Raw genomic sequence first — 17,458 nt, 5'->3', positions numbered from 1 at the left:
GTTCATCCTGGCCTTTTGCTGGATCAACCCAATCAGTGTTTACTGTCTAATGAGGGAAGAGACTATATTTAATATGGTGTATATCGCCATAGGTGTTTTTGGCTGGAGACATGGTAGCTCTATTTGGAGTCAGAGGCAGGATTGGAAAAGACGACTGCTTGTTGAGGTATATCTCAGTTCATAGTGAGATCATATGAGTAGAAACACATTACATATATCCTTATTGTGTTTTCTTTTTGTTTTACAGGTCTCCTATTCCCAACTGTTCATTTCCTAATTCCCTTCCGTCTCTTGAGCGCCCTAATAGTCTGGTTTTCTGATCAGAGTTGGGGATGTCGAGAGGTGGACATCTTTGTGCATCACGCAGATTCTGAGGAGGTCCTATGAATTATTCATGAGAGCCTAACAGCTACTGGTTGTTGAGTTTTGATGATCAAAAAATCCTTTTTACCGAGAAAGAGGGTTATTCTTTATGCAGTTTTTGCTTTCCTCAGAGAATGAAGGCTGGTACATACAATTGTTATGGGTTAAGGTAACACTGATATCCAAGTGGCAAAATAGTCTTAGAGATAAACATTTTGAAAACTTTATAGTGACACCCAAATAAATAGTTGTTACAAAAGTTCAACCAATGGTTTCCTTCATTATTCCCTTCATATAGCATTTCCTCCTTCTCTATATGCCATGCATGTCTGAGGTCTCCATTTTATCTATGTAGCATATCCCTCAGCTCATTATGGGAGCATACCAGAAGCAACTTTATCTGCTGCAAACGTGGTCCTGGCAAATCTCAATAAGGAACCTGGGAAAATCATTTAACTTTGAAAAACCACTTTAACTTTTGATATGTCCTTAGACCTGATCCTTGGTGCCCTGAGATTGAATTTATAATTCATATGATGAGGAAGAAGATCTCTCCTTAGAGGTCAGATGAATCCAGGAAATGTTCTTGATGTTGGGCGAGCCACTGAAAGCATTTCTATACTAACCTTAATCGCCAATGTTCTTTGCTTTTGCCAATTCTGTAGAATCTATCTAGGGGAGAGAGAACAAATATTCTGCTGATGAGAAGTGCTGTCTTGAACTTTCCTCAACTAGAAATACATTGAGAGCAACATATTTAATGTACAGGATTGAAGTATAGCTAGTAATATTAGCATTAATGGCCAAAAACCTCCCTCCCTCTTTGGTGTTGAGTCCACTAAATAATTTGTTAATGGGATGAATGGAGCAAAACGTTGACAAGCAATGTGATCATAATTGATAATCATTGATTTTCATTTATCTTTATTTCCTGGTTTCAAAATGTATGGTATGAAGGGATTGCTAGTGTGCATGAGAATATGGAGAGAAATGCAAATTAGATGGTGAGGCCATGTTACCAGAGCATGCAACTAGTAGCTTCTTTCTATTCTTCTAATCTTCAGGAGAGAAATGTGCCTATGTGATTGATTGTCAAAATCTGCTGCCTCCTGGACAAGAGGATGCACAAGCAGAAAAGATTGAGGGCCAGATTTAGCAAAGTGCTGTGTTTCCCTTGCATTACACAAGGTAATTTAAGGGCAAAATATCAATAAAGTCAGATTTATCCATCCACACAAGTCCACCTTATACCCCAGGAAAGCATTTCATGGGTGGAGCATGGGTGTTCCTGTGCATCCACCCCTAGAGTTTGGTACATTTGCAGATTTACCATGAGTAGGAGGAAATGCATCAAAATGCTGCGCCTTCCCAGGGGAGGCGTAATGAGGAGAAATATTTGTATTTCTCCTATTTTTTCTTCTCTCTACAAGTGCTGCATTCTGTACAAAAACAGTCCTGCCCGCAACGCAGGCACCCTTGCACAATGAGACAAGGGTGCCTGTGTTAACGCTAGGCAGCCATAAGTGCGCCAGTGCAAGGAGAGGACAGGAATGCGCCATCTATTGTTACATTTCATGCAACGCAGCAAGGTGTCTTACTGCATTGCAGTGCAGCACATGAAATATTGATAAATCTGCCCCAACATTTTTGGCTTCTTTTCTTTCATATAATACTTTAATCTTATTTATAGTCCCACTTGTTCACATGATAAATGGTTAAAACAAGGTAATACATGAATTCCTTTCTCCTATTAACATATACACATCACATATGGTATGAGATCTAACAGACCACACATGCTGATACCCAGGGGTATTGCTTGGCCAGTAAGATTGAGGGAAGGGGTGTGGAATTCAGATTTTCCATCAATCACGCTGGTTCAAATACATTATATGAAAAGCAGGGCATGAGTGGGGTTTAAGGGCCAGTAGAAAGGGAGAACAGTGCAGATTGTTAGGGTTATTTAAAGCTCAATCTTTTGTAAACTAAAGACCTTTAAAACAGAGATGAGAGTGTGTGTGTGTCTGAAAAAATCCTCACAATACCCGACTTGAAGCACCTGTACCCAACTATTTACTATAGATTACATTAATTAGGCAGGTGTAACACCCCAATCACTCCCCCCCCCCCCCCAGCGAAGCTACGTCCCTACTGACAGCCATTCATTTCCATACAATAGTGCAAGCAGTAACATTTCCAGTAGAGCAAGCAGCGTTTCATAATTGCAAACCTAACCTTGTCCTGTTTGCGGTTCTGGACAGGAGCAGTGTAATTGCACCCACTTAACAAGCAAGTGCATTGGGCTCCCTCCTTTACATCTCTGCTGTTTTACACAGGAGGCTATTTTTCGAGAGATTAATATTTATAGAAGTAGCCGCTAGGAAGTAGGGACTTGAGCAAAAAAAGAGCACTTACCTTTTGTTCAAGTGGGTAATCCATACGAAGACTGTTGTTGTATCTCATGCTGCATGCATGGTGTGGTCACCTTCATTTCTACTCCCCTATTTTCACAATTGTGACTCTTCCCAGGTTAAAATGTGTCATGCTTTGGCTAGCATGGTTTTTTTAACATAGAGGGGCATATTAGCAACAAAGTGGCGAAGAGAGGTGTTAGCCGCCTTGGCTTAACGCCTCTCTTTGCCACTTCGGAAACGCTAGGCTGCACCATATTACCAAGGATATGGTGCAGCCTAGCGTTTCCCCCTGCGATGGCGATAAGTTTTACACCTTAACGCCAGCGCAGGCAGGGAATGTTTGTTTATGTACAGGAAGGAGTTCCTTCCTGCACATAAACAAAGCTTAAATGCCATTTTGTAACTTACATTTGTGATGCAGCACACATGTAAGTTACAAATTGGCATTTTTAAAAAGAGGTTTGTTTATGTACAGGAAGGGACACCTTCCTGTACATAAATAAAAACCTTGGCATTTTGCTTTTTCCATGTGTGCTGCACAAGGCAGGTCTGACCTGTTCTTAAATTCGGCGCTGCCACCTATTATCGCCAAGCTTGATAATAGGTGACAGCGTCGAAGTGAATGGGCGTTGCGGTGGAACGCCCACCGCAACACCCACCGCACGCCCCCTTTCACGATGAGTTTATCGTGAAAGGGGCCCTATTAGCAAGGCAGCGTTAAGACAATTAACGTGGCTTTAAGCCACATTAATTGACTTAACGCTGCCTTGATAATAGGGCGATGCAGATATCGCCTCGTTATCGGTAGAAAAGTGCCGATAACGCGGCGTTAAGGGGCTTGTTAATATGCCCCAATATGTGTTAAATTCATATAATATGTGTGATGTTTTGCCGTGTGATTGATTCTGTTCTAGATTAATTAATTCAAAGCACACAATTGAGGAATACCGCCTCTCTAAATTGTTTACTATGATAACCCAAACTTAAACTCAGACAAAAACAGACTCAAAGGAGAAAATCAAACCCATTTTTGGATATATATTTTATTTGACAGTGTTTTAGAATATCATACAGTAAACAAGATTTCTGTAAAAGTTATTTATCCATAGTGCTGCGGTTCATAAAAATAGTTGCTCACTTACAGCCTTTCTGTGACTATTAATACATGGAATTATATTTATAGAGATACAGCTGTACAAGGTAATCTCACAGCTAACACTACACAGAAATATTATTTTGAGTGGGAGTCAAATGACGTGCTCTTTTCATAGGTTATCGATTACAACCGCACAAAGCAATTACTGCACCACCAGTCGCAGTCAACTGTGCAAATTAGAATTTATGCAAGCGTAATCTTCTTTTTTTTAACCTTTGTATGAATGGGTAATTGAATTAAGGATTTAGGGACGTGCAGCTACACTACCGAAGCATTGTCTGAAACCAGATTCAAAGAGTGAATTGCAAACTTCCAGTTAAAAGTATTCAGACTAGACTTTTCTAAATTCAGTTTGCAAACAGTTAGCTAGCTTTGTGCTTTTTTATTTGTTGGAAATGGAGTTTGTCAAAGCTGCTGATTTTCTCATGAGCCACTTATAGCCATGTCTTTGTTTTTATGAAGGCTACACCTTAAAATAAAAGGTGTGCTTAGCATTGGATCATAATGCAATGGCTGTGAGCTGGCTTTTTGTGTAGTTAGCCACCCTAGGTCATTCAGAATCTAGAGTTGTTCTAAAACGATTGGTTTTTTTCAACATAGACTTTTAAAATATGACCCCTTTTTTGAGAAGCCAGTGCTTTAAAATAAAATATGTAAATGCTTTATACCATATCCGGGACTTCTATCGGGTATAGTTAATCTTTTTAGATTATTCAGAACCTGGAGATGCTAAAAACATATTTTGAAAATATGCTACATGTATCTCTGTACACAAAATTGGCATTGAGAAGGAACGTGATTTACCAAAAACTTGTTCGTCCTGCTTTTGTTAGCATGGGGGTGGATTCAGTAACGTATAGCAATAAGGCGGAGAGAAAAAAGAAGTCTTGGAAAGAGAAGAAGGTGAGTCAAGATACAGAGACATTAAAGGAATGTTAAAATAAAAACTTTCACACATACAAGTCAATAAAAAGTGTTTGATTGCTCATGGTACTGATAGGTACTAATGCTTTTACCAAAGTATTTTTGAAAAATGGGTAAATGATTTTCTCAAAAAGCAATGTAGGGCAAGGAAAATGTTTATCTATGCTGCAGACAGGGTGGCTTGGCCAATGAGTAATCTGCTGCTACTCCTCATGGGACCACGGAAGGAGTATGAACTTTAGCAACTGAGCATTTGTTCGAGACCTGAAAGAATTCTAGGAACCTGAAGAAAATGTAGTTCGATAATTTCATCTAAAGAAGATCTCCCTTTTGCTGTACATATATGTGGGTTGATCAAAAAAGATAGCAGTACAAACAATACCTCATCAATTCATCCTCTGGAATTTCCATCTATCCCGCATCAGGCAATGATTGCGGGGCAAACCAGTGGATTAGTCGAAAATGTTGATGCTGGAAACATGGCATGGGTAAACAGTTTCAAATGTTAACCCCTGTCTAGATATGTTGAAAGCAGTATATTTACAACACCATATCTCAATGAAAAGACTTAATTCCTTCTCAGCTTCGGTTTGCTCAGTGCAGTTGTTGTTAAGGCGATGTTCCAGTTGGCGGTTGCTCTAAATGTGGCCAATGTCTTGCTACAAAGTCTGGATGAAACCCACACCCTTCATGCAGTGGGGAAGTACTAAAGCTACACTGCACTGTCCTTCTTGGGTGTCTTTTGTGGTATTTTGGTTCTTCCATAGCTGCCAAAGTCCCCAGAATAGATTTGAGGACTTCAGGTACAGTTTAAAATCTCCTCCTGACTTCTGTACATGCTCTTAATTTTGAATATATTAGACACTGTGCACATTCTCATGGAAACAGCAAACAAATGGTCAAGTCCTCAAGGTTTTGTGTTTCTATAAATGTGAAAATTAAAATAAATTAAGGTAAAACTTAAATAAAAATAAATGTGAGACAGACGTTAAGAAGAACACTTTGAATCCTGCAAAACAGAGCCAGCAGGCAAAAGTCACGATTCATCTGCTAAGTGCAGAAGTGCCAGCCTTGAGTACACTAGGTAGCTTGTCGGAACCAGGGATCTTCCAGGGCCCTGGTGAGACAGTCGCCTTCCGTGCTGTGGGGTTGATGGTGCGACTAGCGTAACTGAATTGAGGACGTCCCTCACTGGATAATGCGCTGCCTTTGACATTAGTTTCTCTCTGTTCCTCGGCCAGGGCACTTTCACGAGAACCAAGGGTATTGCTGCTGTGCATCCTGGCGGCACTTTTTGCATCTGATCTGGATTGTTCAGCAGATGCCTTCTTCTCACAAGCCTGGGAAGATTTTACATCCTCTTTTGTGCAGAAGGTCCCCCCGGTGTTTGCTTCCGGGGATCTAGATCTTCTGCTTCTGGCCTCTTTACCTCCAGAATACATATGATTCCCTGCTCTGGAGTCTTTCTGCTCATTATTTTCAACTCCTCTCACATCAGAGGTGGGCCTGCCACCTTCCAATGTCTTGTGTATGGCCTCCAAGTGTCCCTTCTTTACTGCCTCTTCACGCTTAGACCGGTCAGCCTTTTTGGGGCTTGCTGAACGCTCACGTGTCTCACCCAGTCTTTTCTTTCTATGGCCGGTTCCAGAAAGCTCCTTTGGTGTCCCTGCGTCATGCTCCCTCTGGATATCCCAGGCTAGCTCTGGGCTTATCTTATGAGATAGGTCAGAGGGCAGGGCTAGATGCGATGAAGGTAATGGTACGATCACGTCATCGAAGGAGACAGCTACTTCCGACATCCCTGTGGAGGTGGCAGAGGGAGGGGTCCAGGAGTTTGATTCGTCTGTTGCAAGAGGAAAAAACACAGAATTAGTCTATGCATAACATACATTAAGATTTTTAAAACTTTTTTTTCCCAAACAATTCAATCTGAATGGTAACATTTTTAAATGATAATCTAGGTTTGTCTTTATCAATGTTTGGACTGGCAGCAATCATGAATTTACTACTTGTCATGATGAGCGTGGGCACGCTCATGCCTGGCATCTGTGTCAGTGCCCTTCTGTCTTTCTCTGAGCTTTTCTGCAATCTAATATGCATGCTTCTGCAAGCAGAAAATGAGCTCCAAAAACTACTGAATGCAGGTCGCATGCAATGACTGCCTTTGCTCTCCAAGTCAACCACATTTAAGAAGCTAATGATCAAACAGAAAAATACACATACCAAGTTCTTTCTTTTTTCGGACAACAACAATCGCAATATAGTGAGACTATTTTAACTACCATCATGCAGCACGTTACACAGTACACTAACCACAGAGTCAGTTTTTTTCACGAATCACAGGAACGCAAGACGACAGAGGACTAAACAAACCGGAAGCTAAATTCCCTTATGTATGAAACACAAGCGAGTAAAAAAATGAAAATGATGGCATTTCATGGAAAAAAGCTACTTCTTTGCATAGCAAATTAATTGTCAAAACTGGAATAAAAATATCCCTACAAAAGCAGATTGGAATTTATTATTGTTAAATCATCATTTCAGCTAATTCTGGCAAAACCATAATTTTTGCTTGAGGAGAAACATACACAATTCTTCACCCACTGAGGGGATTCATTGAGCAATGTTCAGTCTCCTCTGCTGCTACTGGCATCTGCAAGAGACAGAGCCTTTGCTTTAGCCGGGCCCTTAATTTGCATGACAGAATTCATTCAAACCCAGTCAATTCAGCAGATGCTCCTAACGCCGTGTGTTGGAATGCAGCAGCCGCGGCCCGTGGAGGGAGTTGCGGTGGGGCAGAGAGGCGGGGCGGGTAGGGGCAGGGTGAGGGCGTGCTAAAAACCGGCATATGGATAATTGGAGGTAAGTAAACAATTTAATAAATAAAACGAATTTCGTAGCGTGCCCTGCATCGCAAAACGCGGCTGGAATGCAATACTTTTTTCACATCTTCTACTAAAGCAGGGCACCCTGCACCTAAAGCATGAATTTATCTGAACTAGAACGAAAAGGAAGCATTTGTAGAGTGAATTAAATATTAAATAAATGCCATAGCTTTGATGAATGAATCCTTGGTCAACAAGCATCAGTACCACATCTCTTCACTCTCGGTTGCTACCTATATCCTTTTTAGATCTCCTATGCGATGCGCTGGAAGAGATATTCTAAAAAAGGGACTTAGAGCCCATCATTACCTAACATTTGTTGGCTTCATTGTCACTCAATTCAATTCAATAACACTTTATTTGGTTACATACATAACCATAAAAGTACATAACAAACAAGATAACATTATTTAAAAAGCATATAAAAAATCTCTACAGTAAATTAATGGACCGGGTACAAGACACATTATTTTGTCTCTCATTTTGTTACATCATAATCGATTTCCTACACTTAACAACATTTTTTAAAAAGGTAGTTACCAAGGCTAACACATATTCTGACTCTAACTGTTGTAGGGCCATGAATGCCGGGCGACATTGCCTCATACCATAAGTTTTTAAAACAGGGATAATCCATAATTTCCTCTGTACAGAATAAAATGTACAGAAAAATACCACATGTATAGTTGATTGACTAGAGGTATCATTGCATGGGCATTTGCTCAATGCCTTAGACCAATCGTTTACATCAGGGAAACTTAATGATCTATGCAGAATGCCCAGGCGGAAACACATCAATAAAATCTATCATAGTCACATGTTATCAACCCTAAGTAGGGCTGCATTTTAAAAGTTGTTAATGTGTAGTTATGTGCTTGCACTGTATTTTTATTCATTTCCACACATAACCTCTGTTCACTCAAATAACTTAAGCATTCATTTTTAAGATCTTTCCTTGTTATCCTATTTAAAGTCGTGGGATCATCAAAAAAATCTTGGTGACCTAGATTATATAAAAATGATTTAACATATAGCAGCCAGCTAACATGTTTCACCCCATCCAGGCCCATACAATCTGTTAAAATCCAGCGATTAAACTTAATTTCCTCTATTGTCCATACCCTATGCCATAACAGTACTGGTTGAATTGTTATAATATCCTCCACATACAGCATTGCCACTCCTATTACTGCCTTCTAATTGGCCAGAGTGTGCAGGCTTCACTTTTTCTACTTTCATCTGAAGCATGGACCACATACTGATTGTTTCAGCTTGATTGCTGTTCTTCCACTGTGATTGAGGCACTACTTTTATTTTTTTATTCTTCCCTGTGATTCTTGTTGAACCTCTTGCCATTTGAAGCTATTTTTTACTGTGTCACACACACTTCAAAGAAGCCCTTTTCTCCTCGGAAGTGGATGTTTTTTGTGGCAATAGATGCTATCTGCTTTTAACGTGACAACGGATGTCTGCTTCCAAATGTATTTTCACTAAGACATGCACATGAGCGCAATTGCTTTCATAATATGATGGTATTTTCAGCCAAATGCCATATTTTTTTCTTTTACATGTGTGGAGAGATTGATTGTTTTGCTCAGAATCACAGGGGTGCTGTGCAGAGAGCTAACAAGCTTTGGCAAAGCAATAGGTCTCACCGTTGAGACTATTGGCTCTGCCATTTTAATTGTTCATGCTGTACTACATGACTACTGCCAACTACAGCAATGATGTGTAGTCATGTTGTATAGCAACATGGTTGCTGAGCAGCATGGCTGAAAATAATACATTTTTTTTTTAAAGGGCCATGAGGACTCCAGCAAAATGCGCTCGAAAAAAAGAAAATATCTGGCTGCATCATAGCACTTTTTAAAATTAGTTTTAGCAACACTGCAAAGCAACTGTTCTGCTGTACATTATGGCTACACAACATTGACAAATACAATCGCTCACATAGGCAAAACCTATTGGCTTTACCAATTATTGTGCATGGTCTAACCAACCATTTTCCATCTTTTCCTCACATCTTCCTTTTCTTGACCCTTTCTCAATCCTATCCTTCCCTTTTATGTTTGGGCAGTGACCACCCTTCACATTCCACAACATAAATTGTAAAGTCAGTTTGTGTTCTCCTAGTGCCACCCCCCTCTTTTTTCCTTTTGTGGGGGACCCCCTTCTGTACCCTCATTCTCCGTCATCCTTTTCGCCAGTCTGCCTTCCTCCACGCTTGTCTACTTATCGGTTTTTATACTTCTCTTTTGTTATTTTTTGTGTTTTTATTTTTTACAGGCTTCCTCGTTTTTAGGGACTGCATAAATAAAATAATGTTTACTAAAGTCCTCACCATTTAAATAGCCGTTCTTTATTCTAAGTTCCACTTTTTAAAAATTAATTCATAAACTTTCAATTCCTTTTGTAACATTTGTTTGAATTTTTTGTCTATACGTTCACAACATTAAAGGAGTTTTTCACAACTGGGATTTAATGAGTGTTTCACAACTACTTGTTCTTTGAAAAACAGTTTTATAGTTGTTTATAAATAATATCAATTATTTGTTTGACTATTGTTAATTTTTCGATTTCACTGACCAAAATATGTTTCTATTAGGTTGTTTTTCTAGTAGCAAGCAATTCTATTATATGGGTTCTCATAAATATGAATACATTTTTTTCTATGATTAAATACTGGCGAAAGAGAATCTGCTTGAAAAAGCAAGTACACTTTCACGCCTCAATGGCTATAATCACACTACTTAGGTCGCAATGTCAAGTGGGGCAAAACAGTATTAGATACAGACACCATAGGATGAGGTCTTTACCAGAGCCAGTAAATATCACTTTTTCTAAGGTCAAACTCCAAAGTTGGACATAACATGCGGATTTCAGTACATACTTCACTGAACTTTCAATGTCCAGGGAACTGATGTGCATTTTCACACAGTAAATGTTGGAAGGGTTGACCTGCTGAAGTTGACCTGCGGAAACTTGTGGACAAGCTGAGTTTATTGACTTGATAACTACCACGTTTGGAAAAACTCTGCATTACTTGGAATTCTGATAACTTCCCAAAAAGTTGCATTGGGATTGGATTTTTAATGCTCACTTTTGACCAAGGCCTTAGCAAAGGCCATCTTCTATATTTTCTGCCATTGTGTTCTTCATTAATAAAAATATAAATGCACATTTTCCTTGTGGTATAAAAATAACTCAATAGAAAGTGAAATATATAAGTAACTCTGAATTAAATTAATATATTTTATATTTATTTAGAAAAATAGTTTTCCAAATATGTTTGTGATATCACGTTGTAAAATATAACTTAATATTAAGCCCTCTTTTTTATGAGAGTGACAGGGCATGTTTGTGGGAATTAATGGAAGTAGGTATATGTTGGTAAGCATCACTGACAGCAGATCCGCACTTGGTGGAATATGCATAGTCAAGCATGAACTAATGCAGTGGTTCTTAACATAATGGCTTAATCATTACTGGATCCAGTGGGAACCCCACAAATTCATGATTGCCATCCAGGGACCCCCAATGATTTATCACTGGATTTCAGGGACTCAACCTTTAAAAAGTTAAGTAATACACTAAATATGCAGAAACAAACATTCAGCAAACAAATACAGAAGTGATGAAATATTCACTAACAAGTATAGAAAGCTTTTTTTTAAGTTTTAATTGGAAAGTTGGCCCTTTTCTAAAATTAACTGAGGGTACTCATTGTTCATACTATATTCTGTTTAATACACTTGCATTACTAGGATGGATCAATCTACGGATGTCAATTTAATTTTTTAGACTTCAATTTCAAGTTCCTTCACCTTTAAAGAGCATTTAAAATTTTCCTTTTTACACTGTGCTTCTTCATTTAGAGGCACTTTATTAATCCGTTAATAATATAAAAAATTGTAAGCGGTTGCGGACACCCAGATTAGTCTTCACAGACCCACAACAGTCCCTTCACCACAGACTAAGAACCACAGACCCTTTGTATCCTGGACACAGAGAACAGAACACACTGCTTTATTACCAACTGATGTGAGAACAATTTCAATTTCTATTGCCTCACCGGAACAGGTTTGTCATAAATGTCATCTAAATACCTCATTCAAAGCAGTAAAACATTGCTAGATTTATTTTCTATGGACATTTCTTTGCTCGTCTATGTACTTTCTTGCTCTGCATTTTAAGGATATCTGTATCCCATTTGAACTGATTAGAGCCTTTTTTTAACAATTGCAGAATATGTTTGATAGGAAACCATATTCTGTGGAAATAACACTCTTAACTCCTTCAAATTTAAAAGAAACACTTGCAAAAACCTTTCATAGAAAATGCCATTTGTTTTGCATTTTTACTTTATTTTTCAAATTATTTTTATAGAATTCACTCAAAGACGCTAGAGATTCCATGTATGCCAACTGATATTTTGTCTAAAGTTATATTATTACCAGCACATGAAACAATCTAAATTCACTTTTATTTCAGTTTTTGTGAAAGCATTTTCTCAATTTGTGATTACATTCAAATTACTTTTGATCAGACTGCATAAAAGCAGAAGAAATACACATATTTGTTTAAGAATATTTGGTATTTCAAGTCTGTAAGATTTGCCACCTACACCAAATAGTAACCTGACTCAAGTTTGAGTGTCTGATAGAATTATTGCTGGCTGATTGAGGTAGGCAAGAGGATGCAATGGCCAACCTCCCACAACATCTAGTTGAGGTACCTCTTCTGATCAGATGGCATTGTATACCACCCATGGATATGCTTCTACCCAACATATAATTATACTCAGCATGTCTCCACTGGTCTTTTCAGTGGGGCCCAGGCCACAGTGAGACTGGCTCATGAGTATTTCTTTTGTCAGATAGGGATTCAATGATTGGTTTGATGAGTAATTTTTCCTCATAAGTTATTTGTTTTGTGCAGCACCATAAGTTCAGACAAGCTATTTGGGTCAGCATGTCAAACATAAATAAAGATGAAAATGTTCTAATGGATAAAGGTGATCTTTAACGGCTGATATTGGATGGAAGGTTACCAGGTGTTCTGAATAGAATTTGAAGGTCAAATCTTCTTTTGCTATATGTCCTGAACTTTTCTATCTGCACCAGACGGAGCAAGCCATCTTATGCTGAACAGAACTCTCTAGCCACAAATGCAGATTGTCAAAGCTCACTCTGCAGAGCTTTTGGAAGGTGAAACAAGTTCTGATTGGACAGGAGAGCTGCAAAGGCTGTGGATGATATGTCTTCCCAGTTATGCTTTGAACAATTATCAACATGTTCTACATATTGCAGCAGTAATTAATAATATTCTCTATTCTAAGGCACTGTACAATACAGAAATTGAGTATTTAATTCTGCTCATCAGATAGGTAAACGTTAATTTCACTCCTGCTATCCAGAGCCAGACTTATTTCTTTTGTGCAGGAACACTCTAAGTTAGATTTAGTGTCCACTCTAGTCTGTGGATCCACTTTGATTCCTGGACTCTGCAGATATAGGACAGTGAGTATGTCCTGATTATGGGGAGAAAAGAACAGACAGTAAAGAGCACCAGCAGTAAGCAGAGCACCTCACTGGTACCATAAGTCATCTGAGGAGTTGGCTTCTTCAACCCAGGTCCCAAGCTCAGTTGAGATTATGGTAAGTAGTTCTTCTTGACTCACAGATTCAAGAAAGCCTTCAATACCCAAAACTGATGACAATTAGTGGGCTCCAGTTTGACATTACAAAGTGAAAAGCATTCCCCTTATTGCTTCAGTTTGTAAACGTTACATATACCAAAGCTACACATTCCCTGTTTCACGCAGGGTAACACATTCAAGTTCCTACCAAAGTCAAGATGGTAGAGATATTTGCTAGGTTCTGCATCATCTCTCACTCCTTAGTGACACTTTGCATTGCATTTTACAGTGAAGAACACTGACAATGCAGAGCAGCACTGTTACATTTTCAAACAAGAGCCCTACTCATAGCTGCTGATTATCCAATGGATTTTATTGCAAGACGGAAAACTCTATTATGTCATCTGATAGCTAGACTGGTTCTTGATATCCCCCACCACAGTCACATCTCCGAACACCTCTGAGAACTCCTTTGGCTTCCAGTCAACAAATGGATCACCTTCAAGCTCCTCGGCCAACCTGCAAAGCCCTCCATGACGCAGGATCAGCATACCTGAACCACCGCCTCTCTCTCCAAGGACCCAACAGACACCTTTGTTTCCCCTAGCTGGCCCTGGCCACCGTCCCTTAGAACAACAAGACAAGAACTGAAGAAAAGATCTTCTCCTACCTCGCCGCTAAGACCTGGCACACTCTGCCGACCCACCTCAGACAAACACCATTGCTGAACCTATTCAGAAAGGACCTCAAGACCTGGCTCTTCAACTGAACACCATAGCACAGACGGATCAGCAGCTCCCCGCCCTCCCAGCACCTTAAGACCCTCACGGGTGAGTAGCCGCGCTTTATAAAGCCTGATTGATTGATTGATTGATATCTTACCTTCATTTTACCAGTAGCCACATCACAACAAGGGTAATAGTCTTTAAGAAGCTGTCTCCTAATGAACCCAACCTCCGCTTGCTACTTATTTGCCCAAACATAATTACATGCTGGAGAAGATTGATAATTTGTTTGGTTAATAATTAATTGCAGCAAGCCGATGTTTATCTTGAAGTGTGACACACATATTTTCTTTCTCCTGCCCTCTAGGATATATTTAAATGCAGCATCAAGTTGCCCTTTTACTCTTTATAGAGGTCGGCGAGGTCCATATTGCTGCTGAGCATTGCACTAACTTTTGATATTTCTTTCCTCAGGCTCCTTGGTTGATTTGGATGGTAGTCTATCCCTAGGCCTTCCGTTCAACTTGGCTGTTGCTGACCTGGTTGTTTTTCGTTCCTGTAATTGTGAAGAGGCTGGGTAGGTCTATGTCTGGCTACACTGCATTGAGCAATGAGCAGATTCTGTTTCTTAGCATGAGACATTTACTCAGATGCTCTGGATTTCAGTACTTAACTTGTATTTAATTTCTGGTGTGTATTAAACCATCCTGGTGAGGGAATTGTAGGATCTGCTGTGATTTGACTTCATCATGAAAACCAATACTAATCAGAAAAATGATGATCACAATTTAAGGAAGGGGAGTTGCTTTAAAGGAATGTATATAATTCTCTTGGAAATTATATATTTTATTCTATTCAGAGGGTTATGTTTCTCTCATGTTAGTATGTTGTTTGAGATACGAACTGCCTAGTGGTAAAAGTTATTTCTAAATATGTGACCCCTCTTAGTAGCTGTAATAGTAGTAGACAATGTATATTTAATGACAATTTGAAGGTTTTAGGGGAGACAGTAATCCTTAAGAAGGATACCAATTCAGTGTTGGTGGTGGTAAATATAACATATTAGTTAAAAACAATTGTGCCCTCTTCACATTTTCCTGAATTGTTTGTATTGAGCTGTTCTCAACTGCCTGCTGAGTCAGTCTTGTGTCTATAATCTAGACATTCAAGCTTTGAGCTAGACTGTACATCAAGGAGGTATCACCAATATTGTTTGAGAAATTTGCAGTCAATTAATTTGGATGGTGATGATGTAAGCTATGATGACTACTCCTATCATTCTGACTCTGTGCCAGTATGGATGATTATGATTTTGAAGGGTTTGATAACCTTAGGAGAAATAAATAGACAATATTTAAAGTAGAATCTAAAGAGAAAGATTACTTACTTGTGGTAATCCTTCATACTCCCATTAATTCAGTGTTTGATCCAGTTCTCAAACAGCACCCTAATTCCCCAGGTGTGTACTGACTAAGGACTTGGCTGAGTATATTAAAGCTAATTTGTGACAACTCTTGGATAAGTCTATCATGTCAAAGATGAAATCTGACTGTTCTACGTCTACCATCTCAAACAAGATGTTAACTATCTAGGACCACGAAATAATGATCACATATTTGGCTAGAGATGGTTCAGACCCTAGAAAAGGTATAGGCAGAAAAGAATATATATGCTAAGATAACTTGCTGGAAGTAATTGTGCTTCTCCCTAGGATTTTAAGCAGTGCTTAACAGGTGGAAGAGTCTGGGGAGCTCATTGAGCTGGACATTATCACCAACTTGGCACGGAGAGTGATTTGTCTCTCAGGAATGCAATTTGATTGATTTCTATTAGGCTTTACTTTTTTTTTTTTAAACGATTCAAAGTTGAGAGAACTTGCTACCACAGAATCTGGTCCAGATACACAATGGCCTGCTCTTTGGTGACCAGCTCATTAAATAAATTGGCAGGTGTGTCAATGGTTTTTTCTTCACTTGACAAGGCTTGCACTTCTTTGTTTCACATCTTTGTGAGGGATGTTTTTGTAAGGGCCGGCAGGTTCAGGGCACGGTTCTTCTATGACAGCAGGTTTCAACATAGCAACTAGTTCCCATAGTACCAGCATACCTTGTTCATTCCACACAAAAAAGAGGCAAGGAGAGCTAAAATCGCTCAAGGAAGGAGAAATCCCTGTTCCTATTGGTTGTGTGGTGACATTACGGCAAATGCCTTTACCACAAAGTTCCTTTACCACGCAAGTCTTTATCACATATATGCCTTTACAATGAAATGATAAGAATATATCAGATAAGTGAAACCCCTATTCATATATGTGTGTGTGTGTATGTGTATATATATATATATGTTGAATATCGCATTTCCGTATGATTTCGGCACTGAAGAAGGTTAAAGATACCGAAATGCATTTGCCAAAATAAACCATATTGCATAATCCCGGAGTGCTCAGTGTGTTTGTAAAGTTGCTAAATGGCAAGAAGTGTCAGGAACCTTAACCACATTGCTACCATAGGACTTCCTAAATTCAGTAGAAAGACCCGTGCAGCCTTTAAAACCAAACAGGTCAATGTTTGGTTTCCCTGTCATATTTAAAATGCCACCTTTATAACGGACTGTAGTATATTGTATATAGTGCCCTTGAGTATAATATTCCTCCCCTCCCAAGATGGCCGCCGCGGTGGCTCCAGTGTCCTTAGTTAGAGTAGTTGCAGGCTAGTGTATTAGTGAAGCGCGCGAGGAAGTAACTGCGCACTTCAACGAAGATTTTCCTGAAGCCACAGCGTGTTGTTGTTGCTCCGCGCATTAAGCCAAGCGGGAGTTTTCAGTCACACAATTTAAGTAACCCAGTATATTTTCGAAGTCTAGAGTCAGCTGAAGTTCCGCCTTGCAGAATTGGCGTGTGAGGCTTTCTGCCTGGCAGACTTTGCGTGTGAGGCAGTCCGCCTTGCAGTATCTGCGTGTAAGGCTCTTGTGGGACCATAACAAGGTCTCAGACTCTGACATTGAGAGCGAGTCCACAGGAGTTCGAGTGTTTGCATCCAGAGGAGAAACAGAGTGAGTTTTCCTTCAGAAGCGAAGGCAGCATATCGTCTCAGACAGTAAGTGCGTGTGAGGCTGGCAGCGTCCAATAAAGAAACTCGAACATTTAGTCAGCAGCAGCAGTATTGTGTAATCTGAAGGAAATAACTGCGCAGTCATTCAACAGTGACATTCCCTTGGAGTTTCCTTTGCGCTTTACCTTTACTTGCCCTTCCCCCCTGCACCTTCCCTGCTCCCCTTTTGCGCGCTAAAGGATACAAGGACAAGAGACTGTGTGGCTGCCTAGGAGTCCATTGGAAAAGATAAAAGAACCCATT

At 39.5% G+C, this 17,458-nt stretch overlaps 1 protein-coding gene across 3 annotated transcripts in view; it reads right to left on the bottom strand.

Annotated features, from left to right (window-relative positions):
* Positions 1-3,802: 3,802 nt before the first annotated feature.
* Positions 3,803-17,458, bottom strand: part of MAGI2 (membrane associated guanylate kinase, WW and PDZ domain containing 2) — a 2,996,284-nt gene continuing 2,982,628 nt past the window's right edge. For all 3 annotated transcript variants that reach the window (XM_078679471.1, XM_078679479.1, XM_078679488.1), the window contains one exon: positions 3,803-6,700. In XM_078679471.1, coding sequence (XP_078535597.1) covers positions 5,901-6,700 — 800 coding nt within the window. In that variant the 3' untranslated portion in view covers positions 3,803-5,900. The remainder of the gene's footprint in view (positions 6,701-17,458) is intronic.

Source organism: Lissotriton helveticus, chromosome 1_1 (assembly GCF_964261635.1).
Source record: "Lissotriton helveticus chromosome 1_1, aLisHel1.1, whole genome shotgun sequence".
Classification (NCBI taxonomy): domain Eukaryota; kingdom Metazoa; phylum Chordata; class Amphibia; order Caudata; family Salamandridae; genus Lissotriton; species Lissotriton helveticus.
Note: the sequence above shows the minus strand (reverse complement) of the source record. Positions and strands in the feature narration are given on the sequence as shown.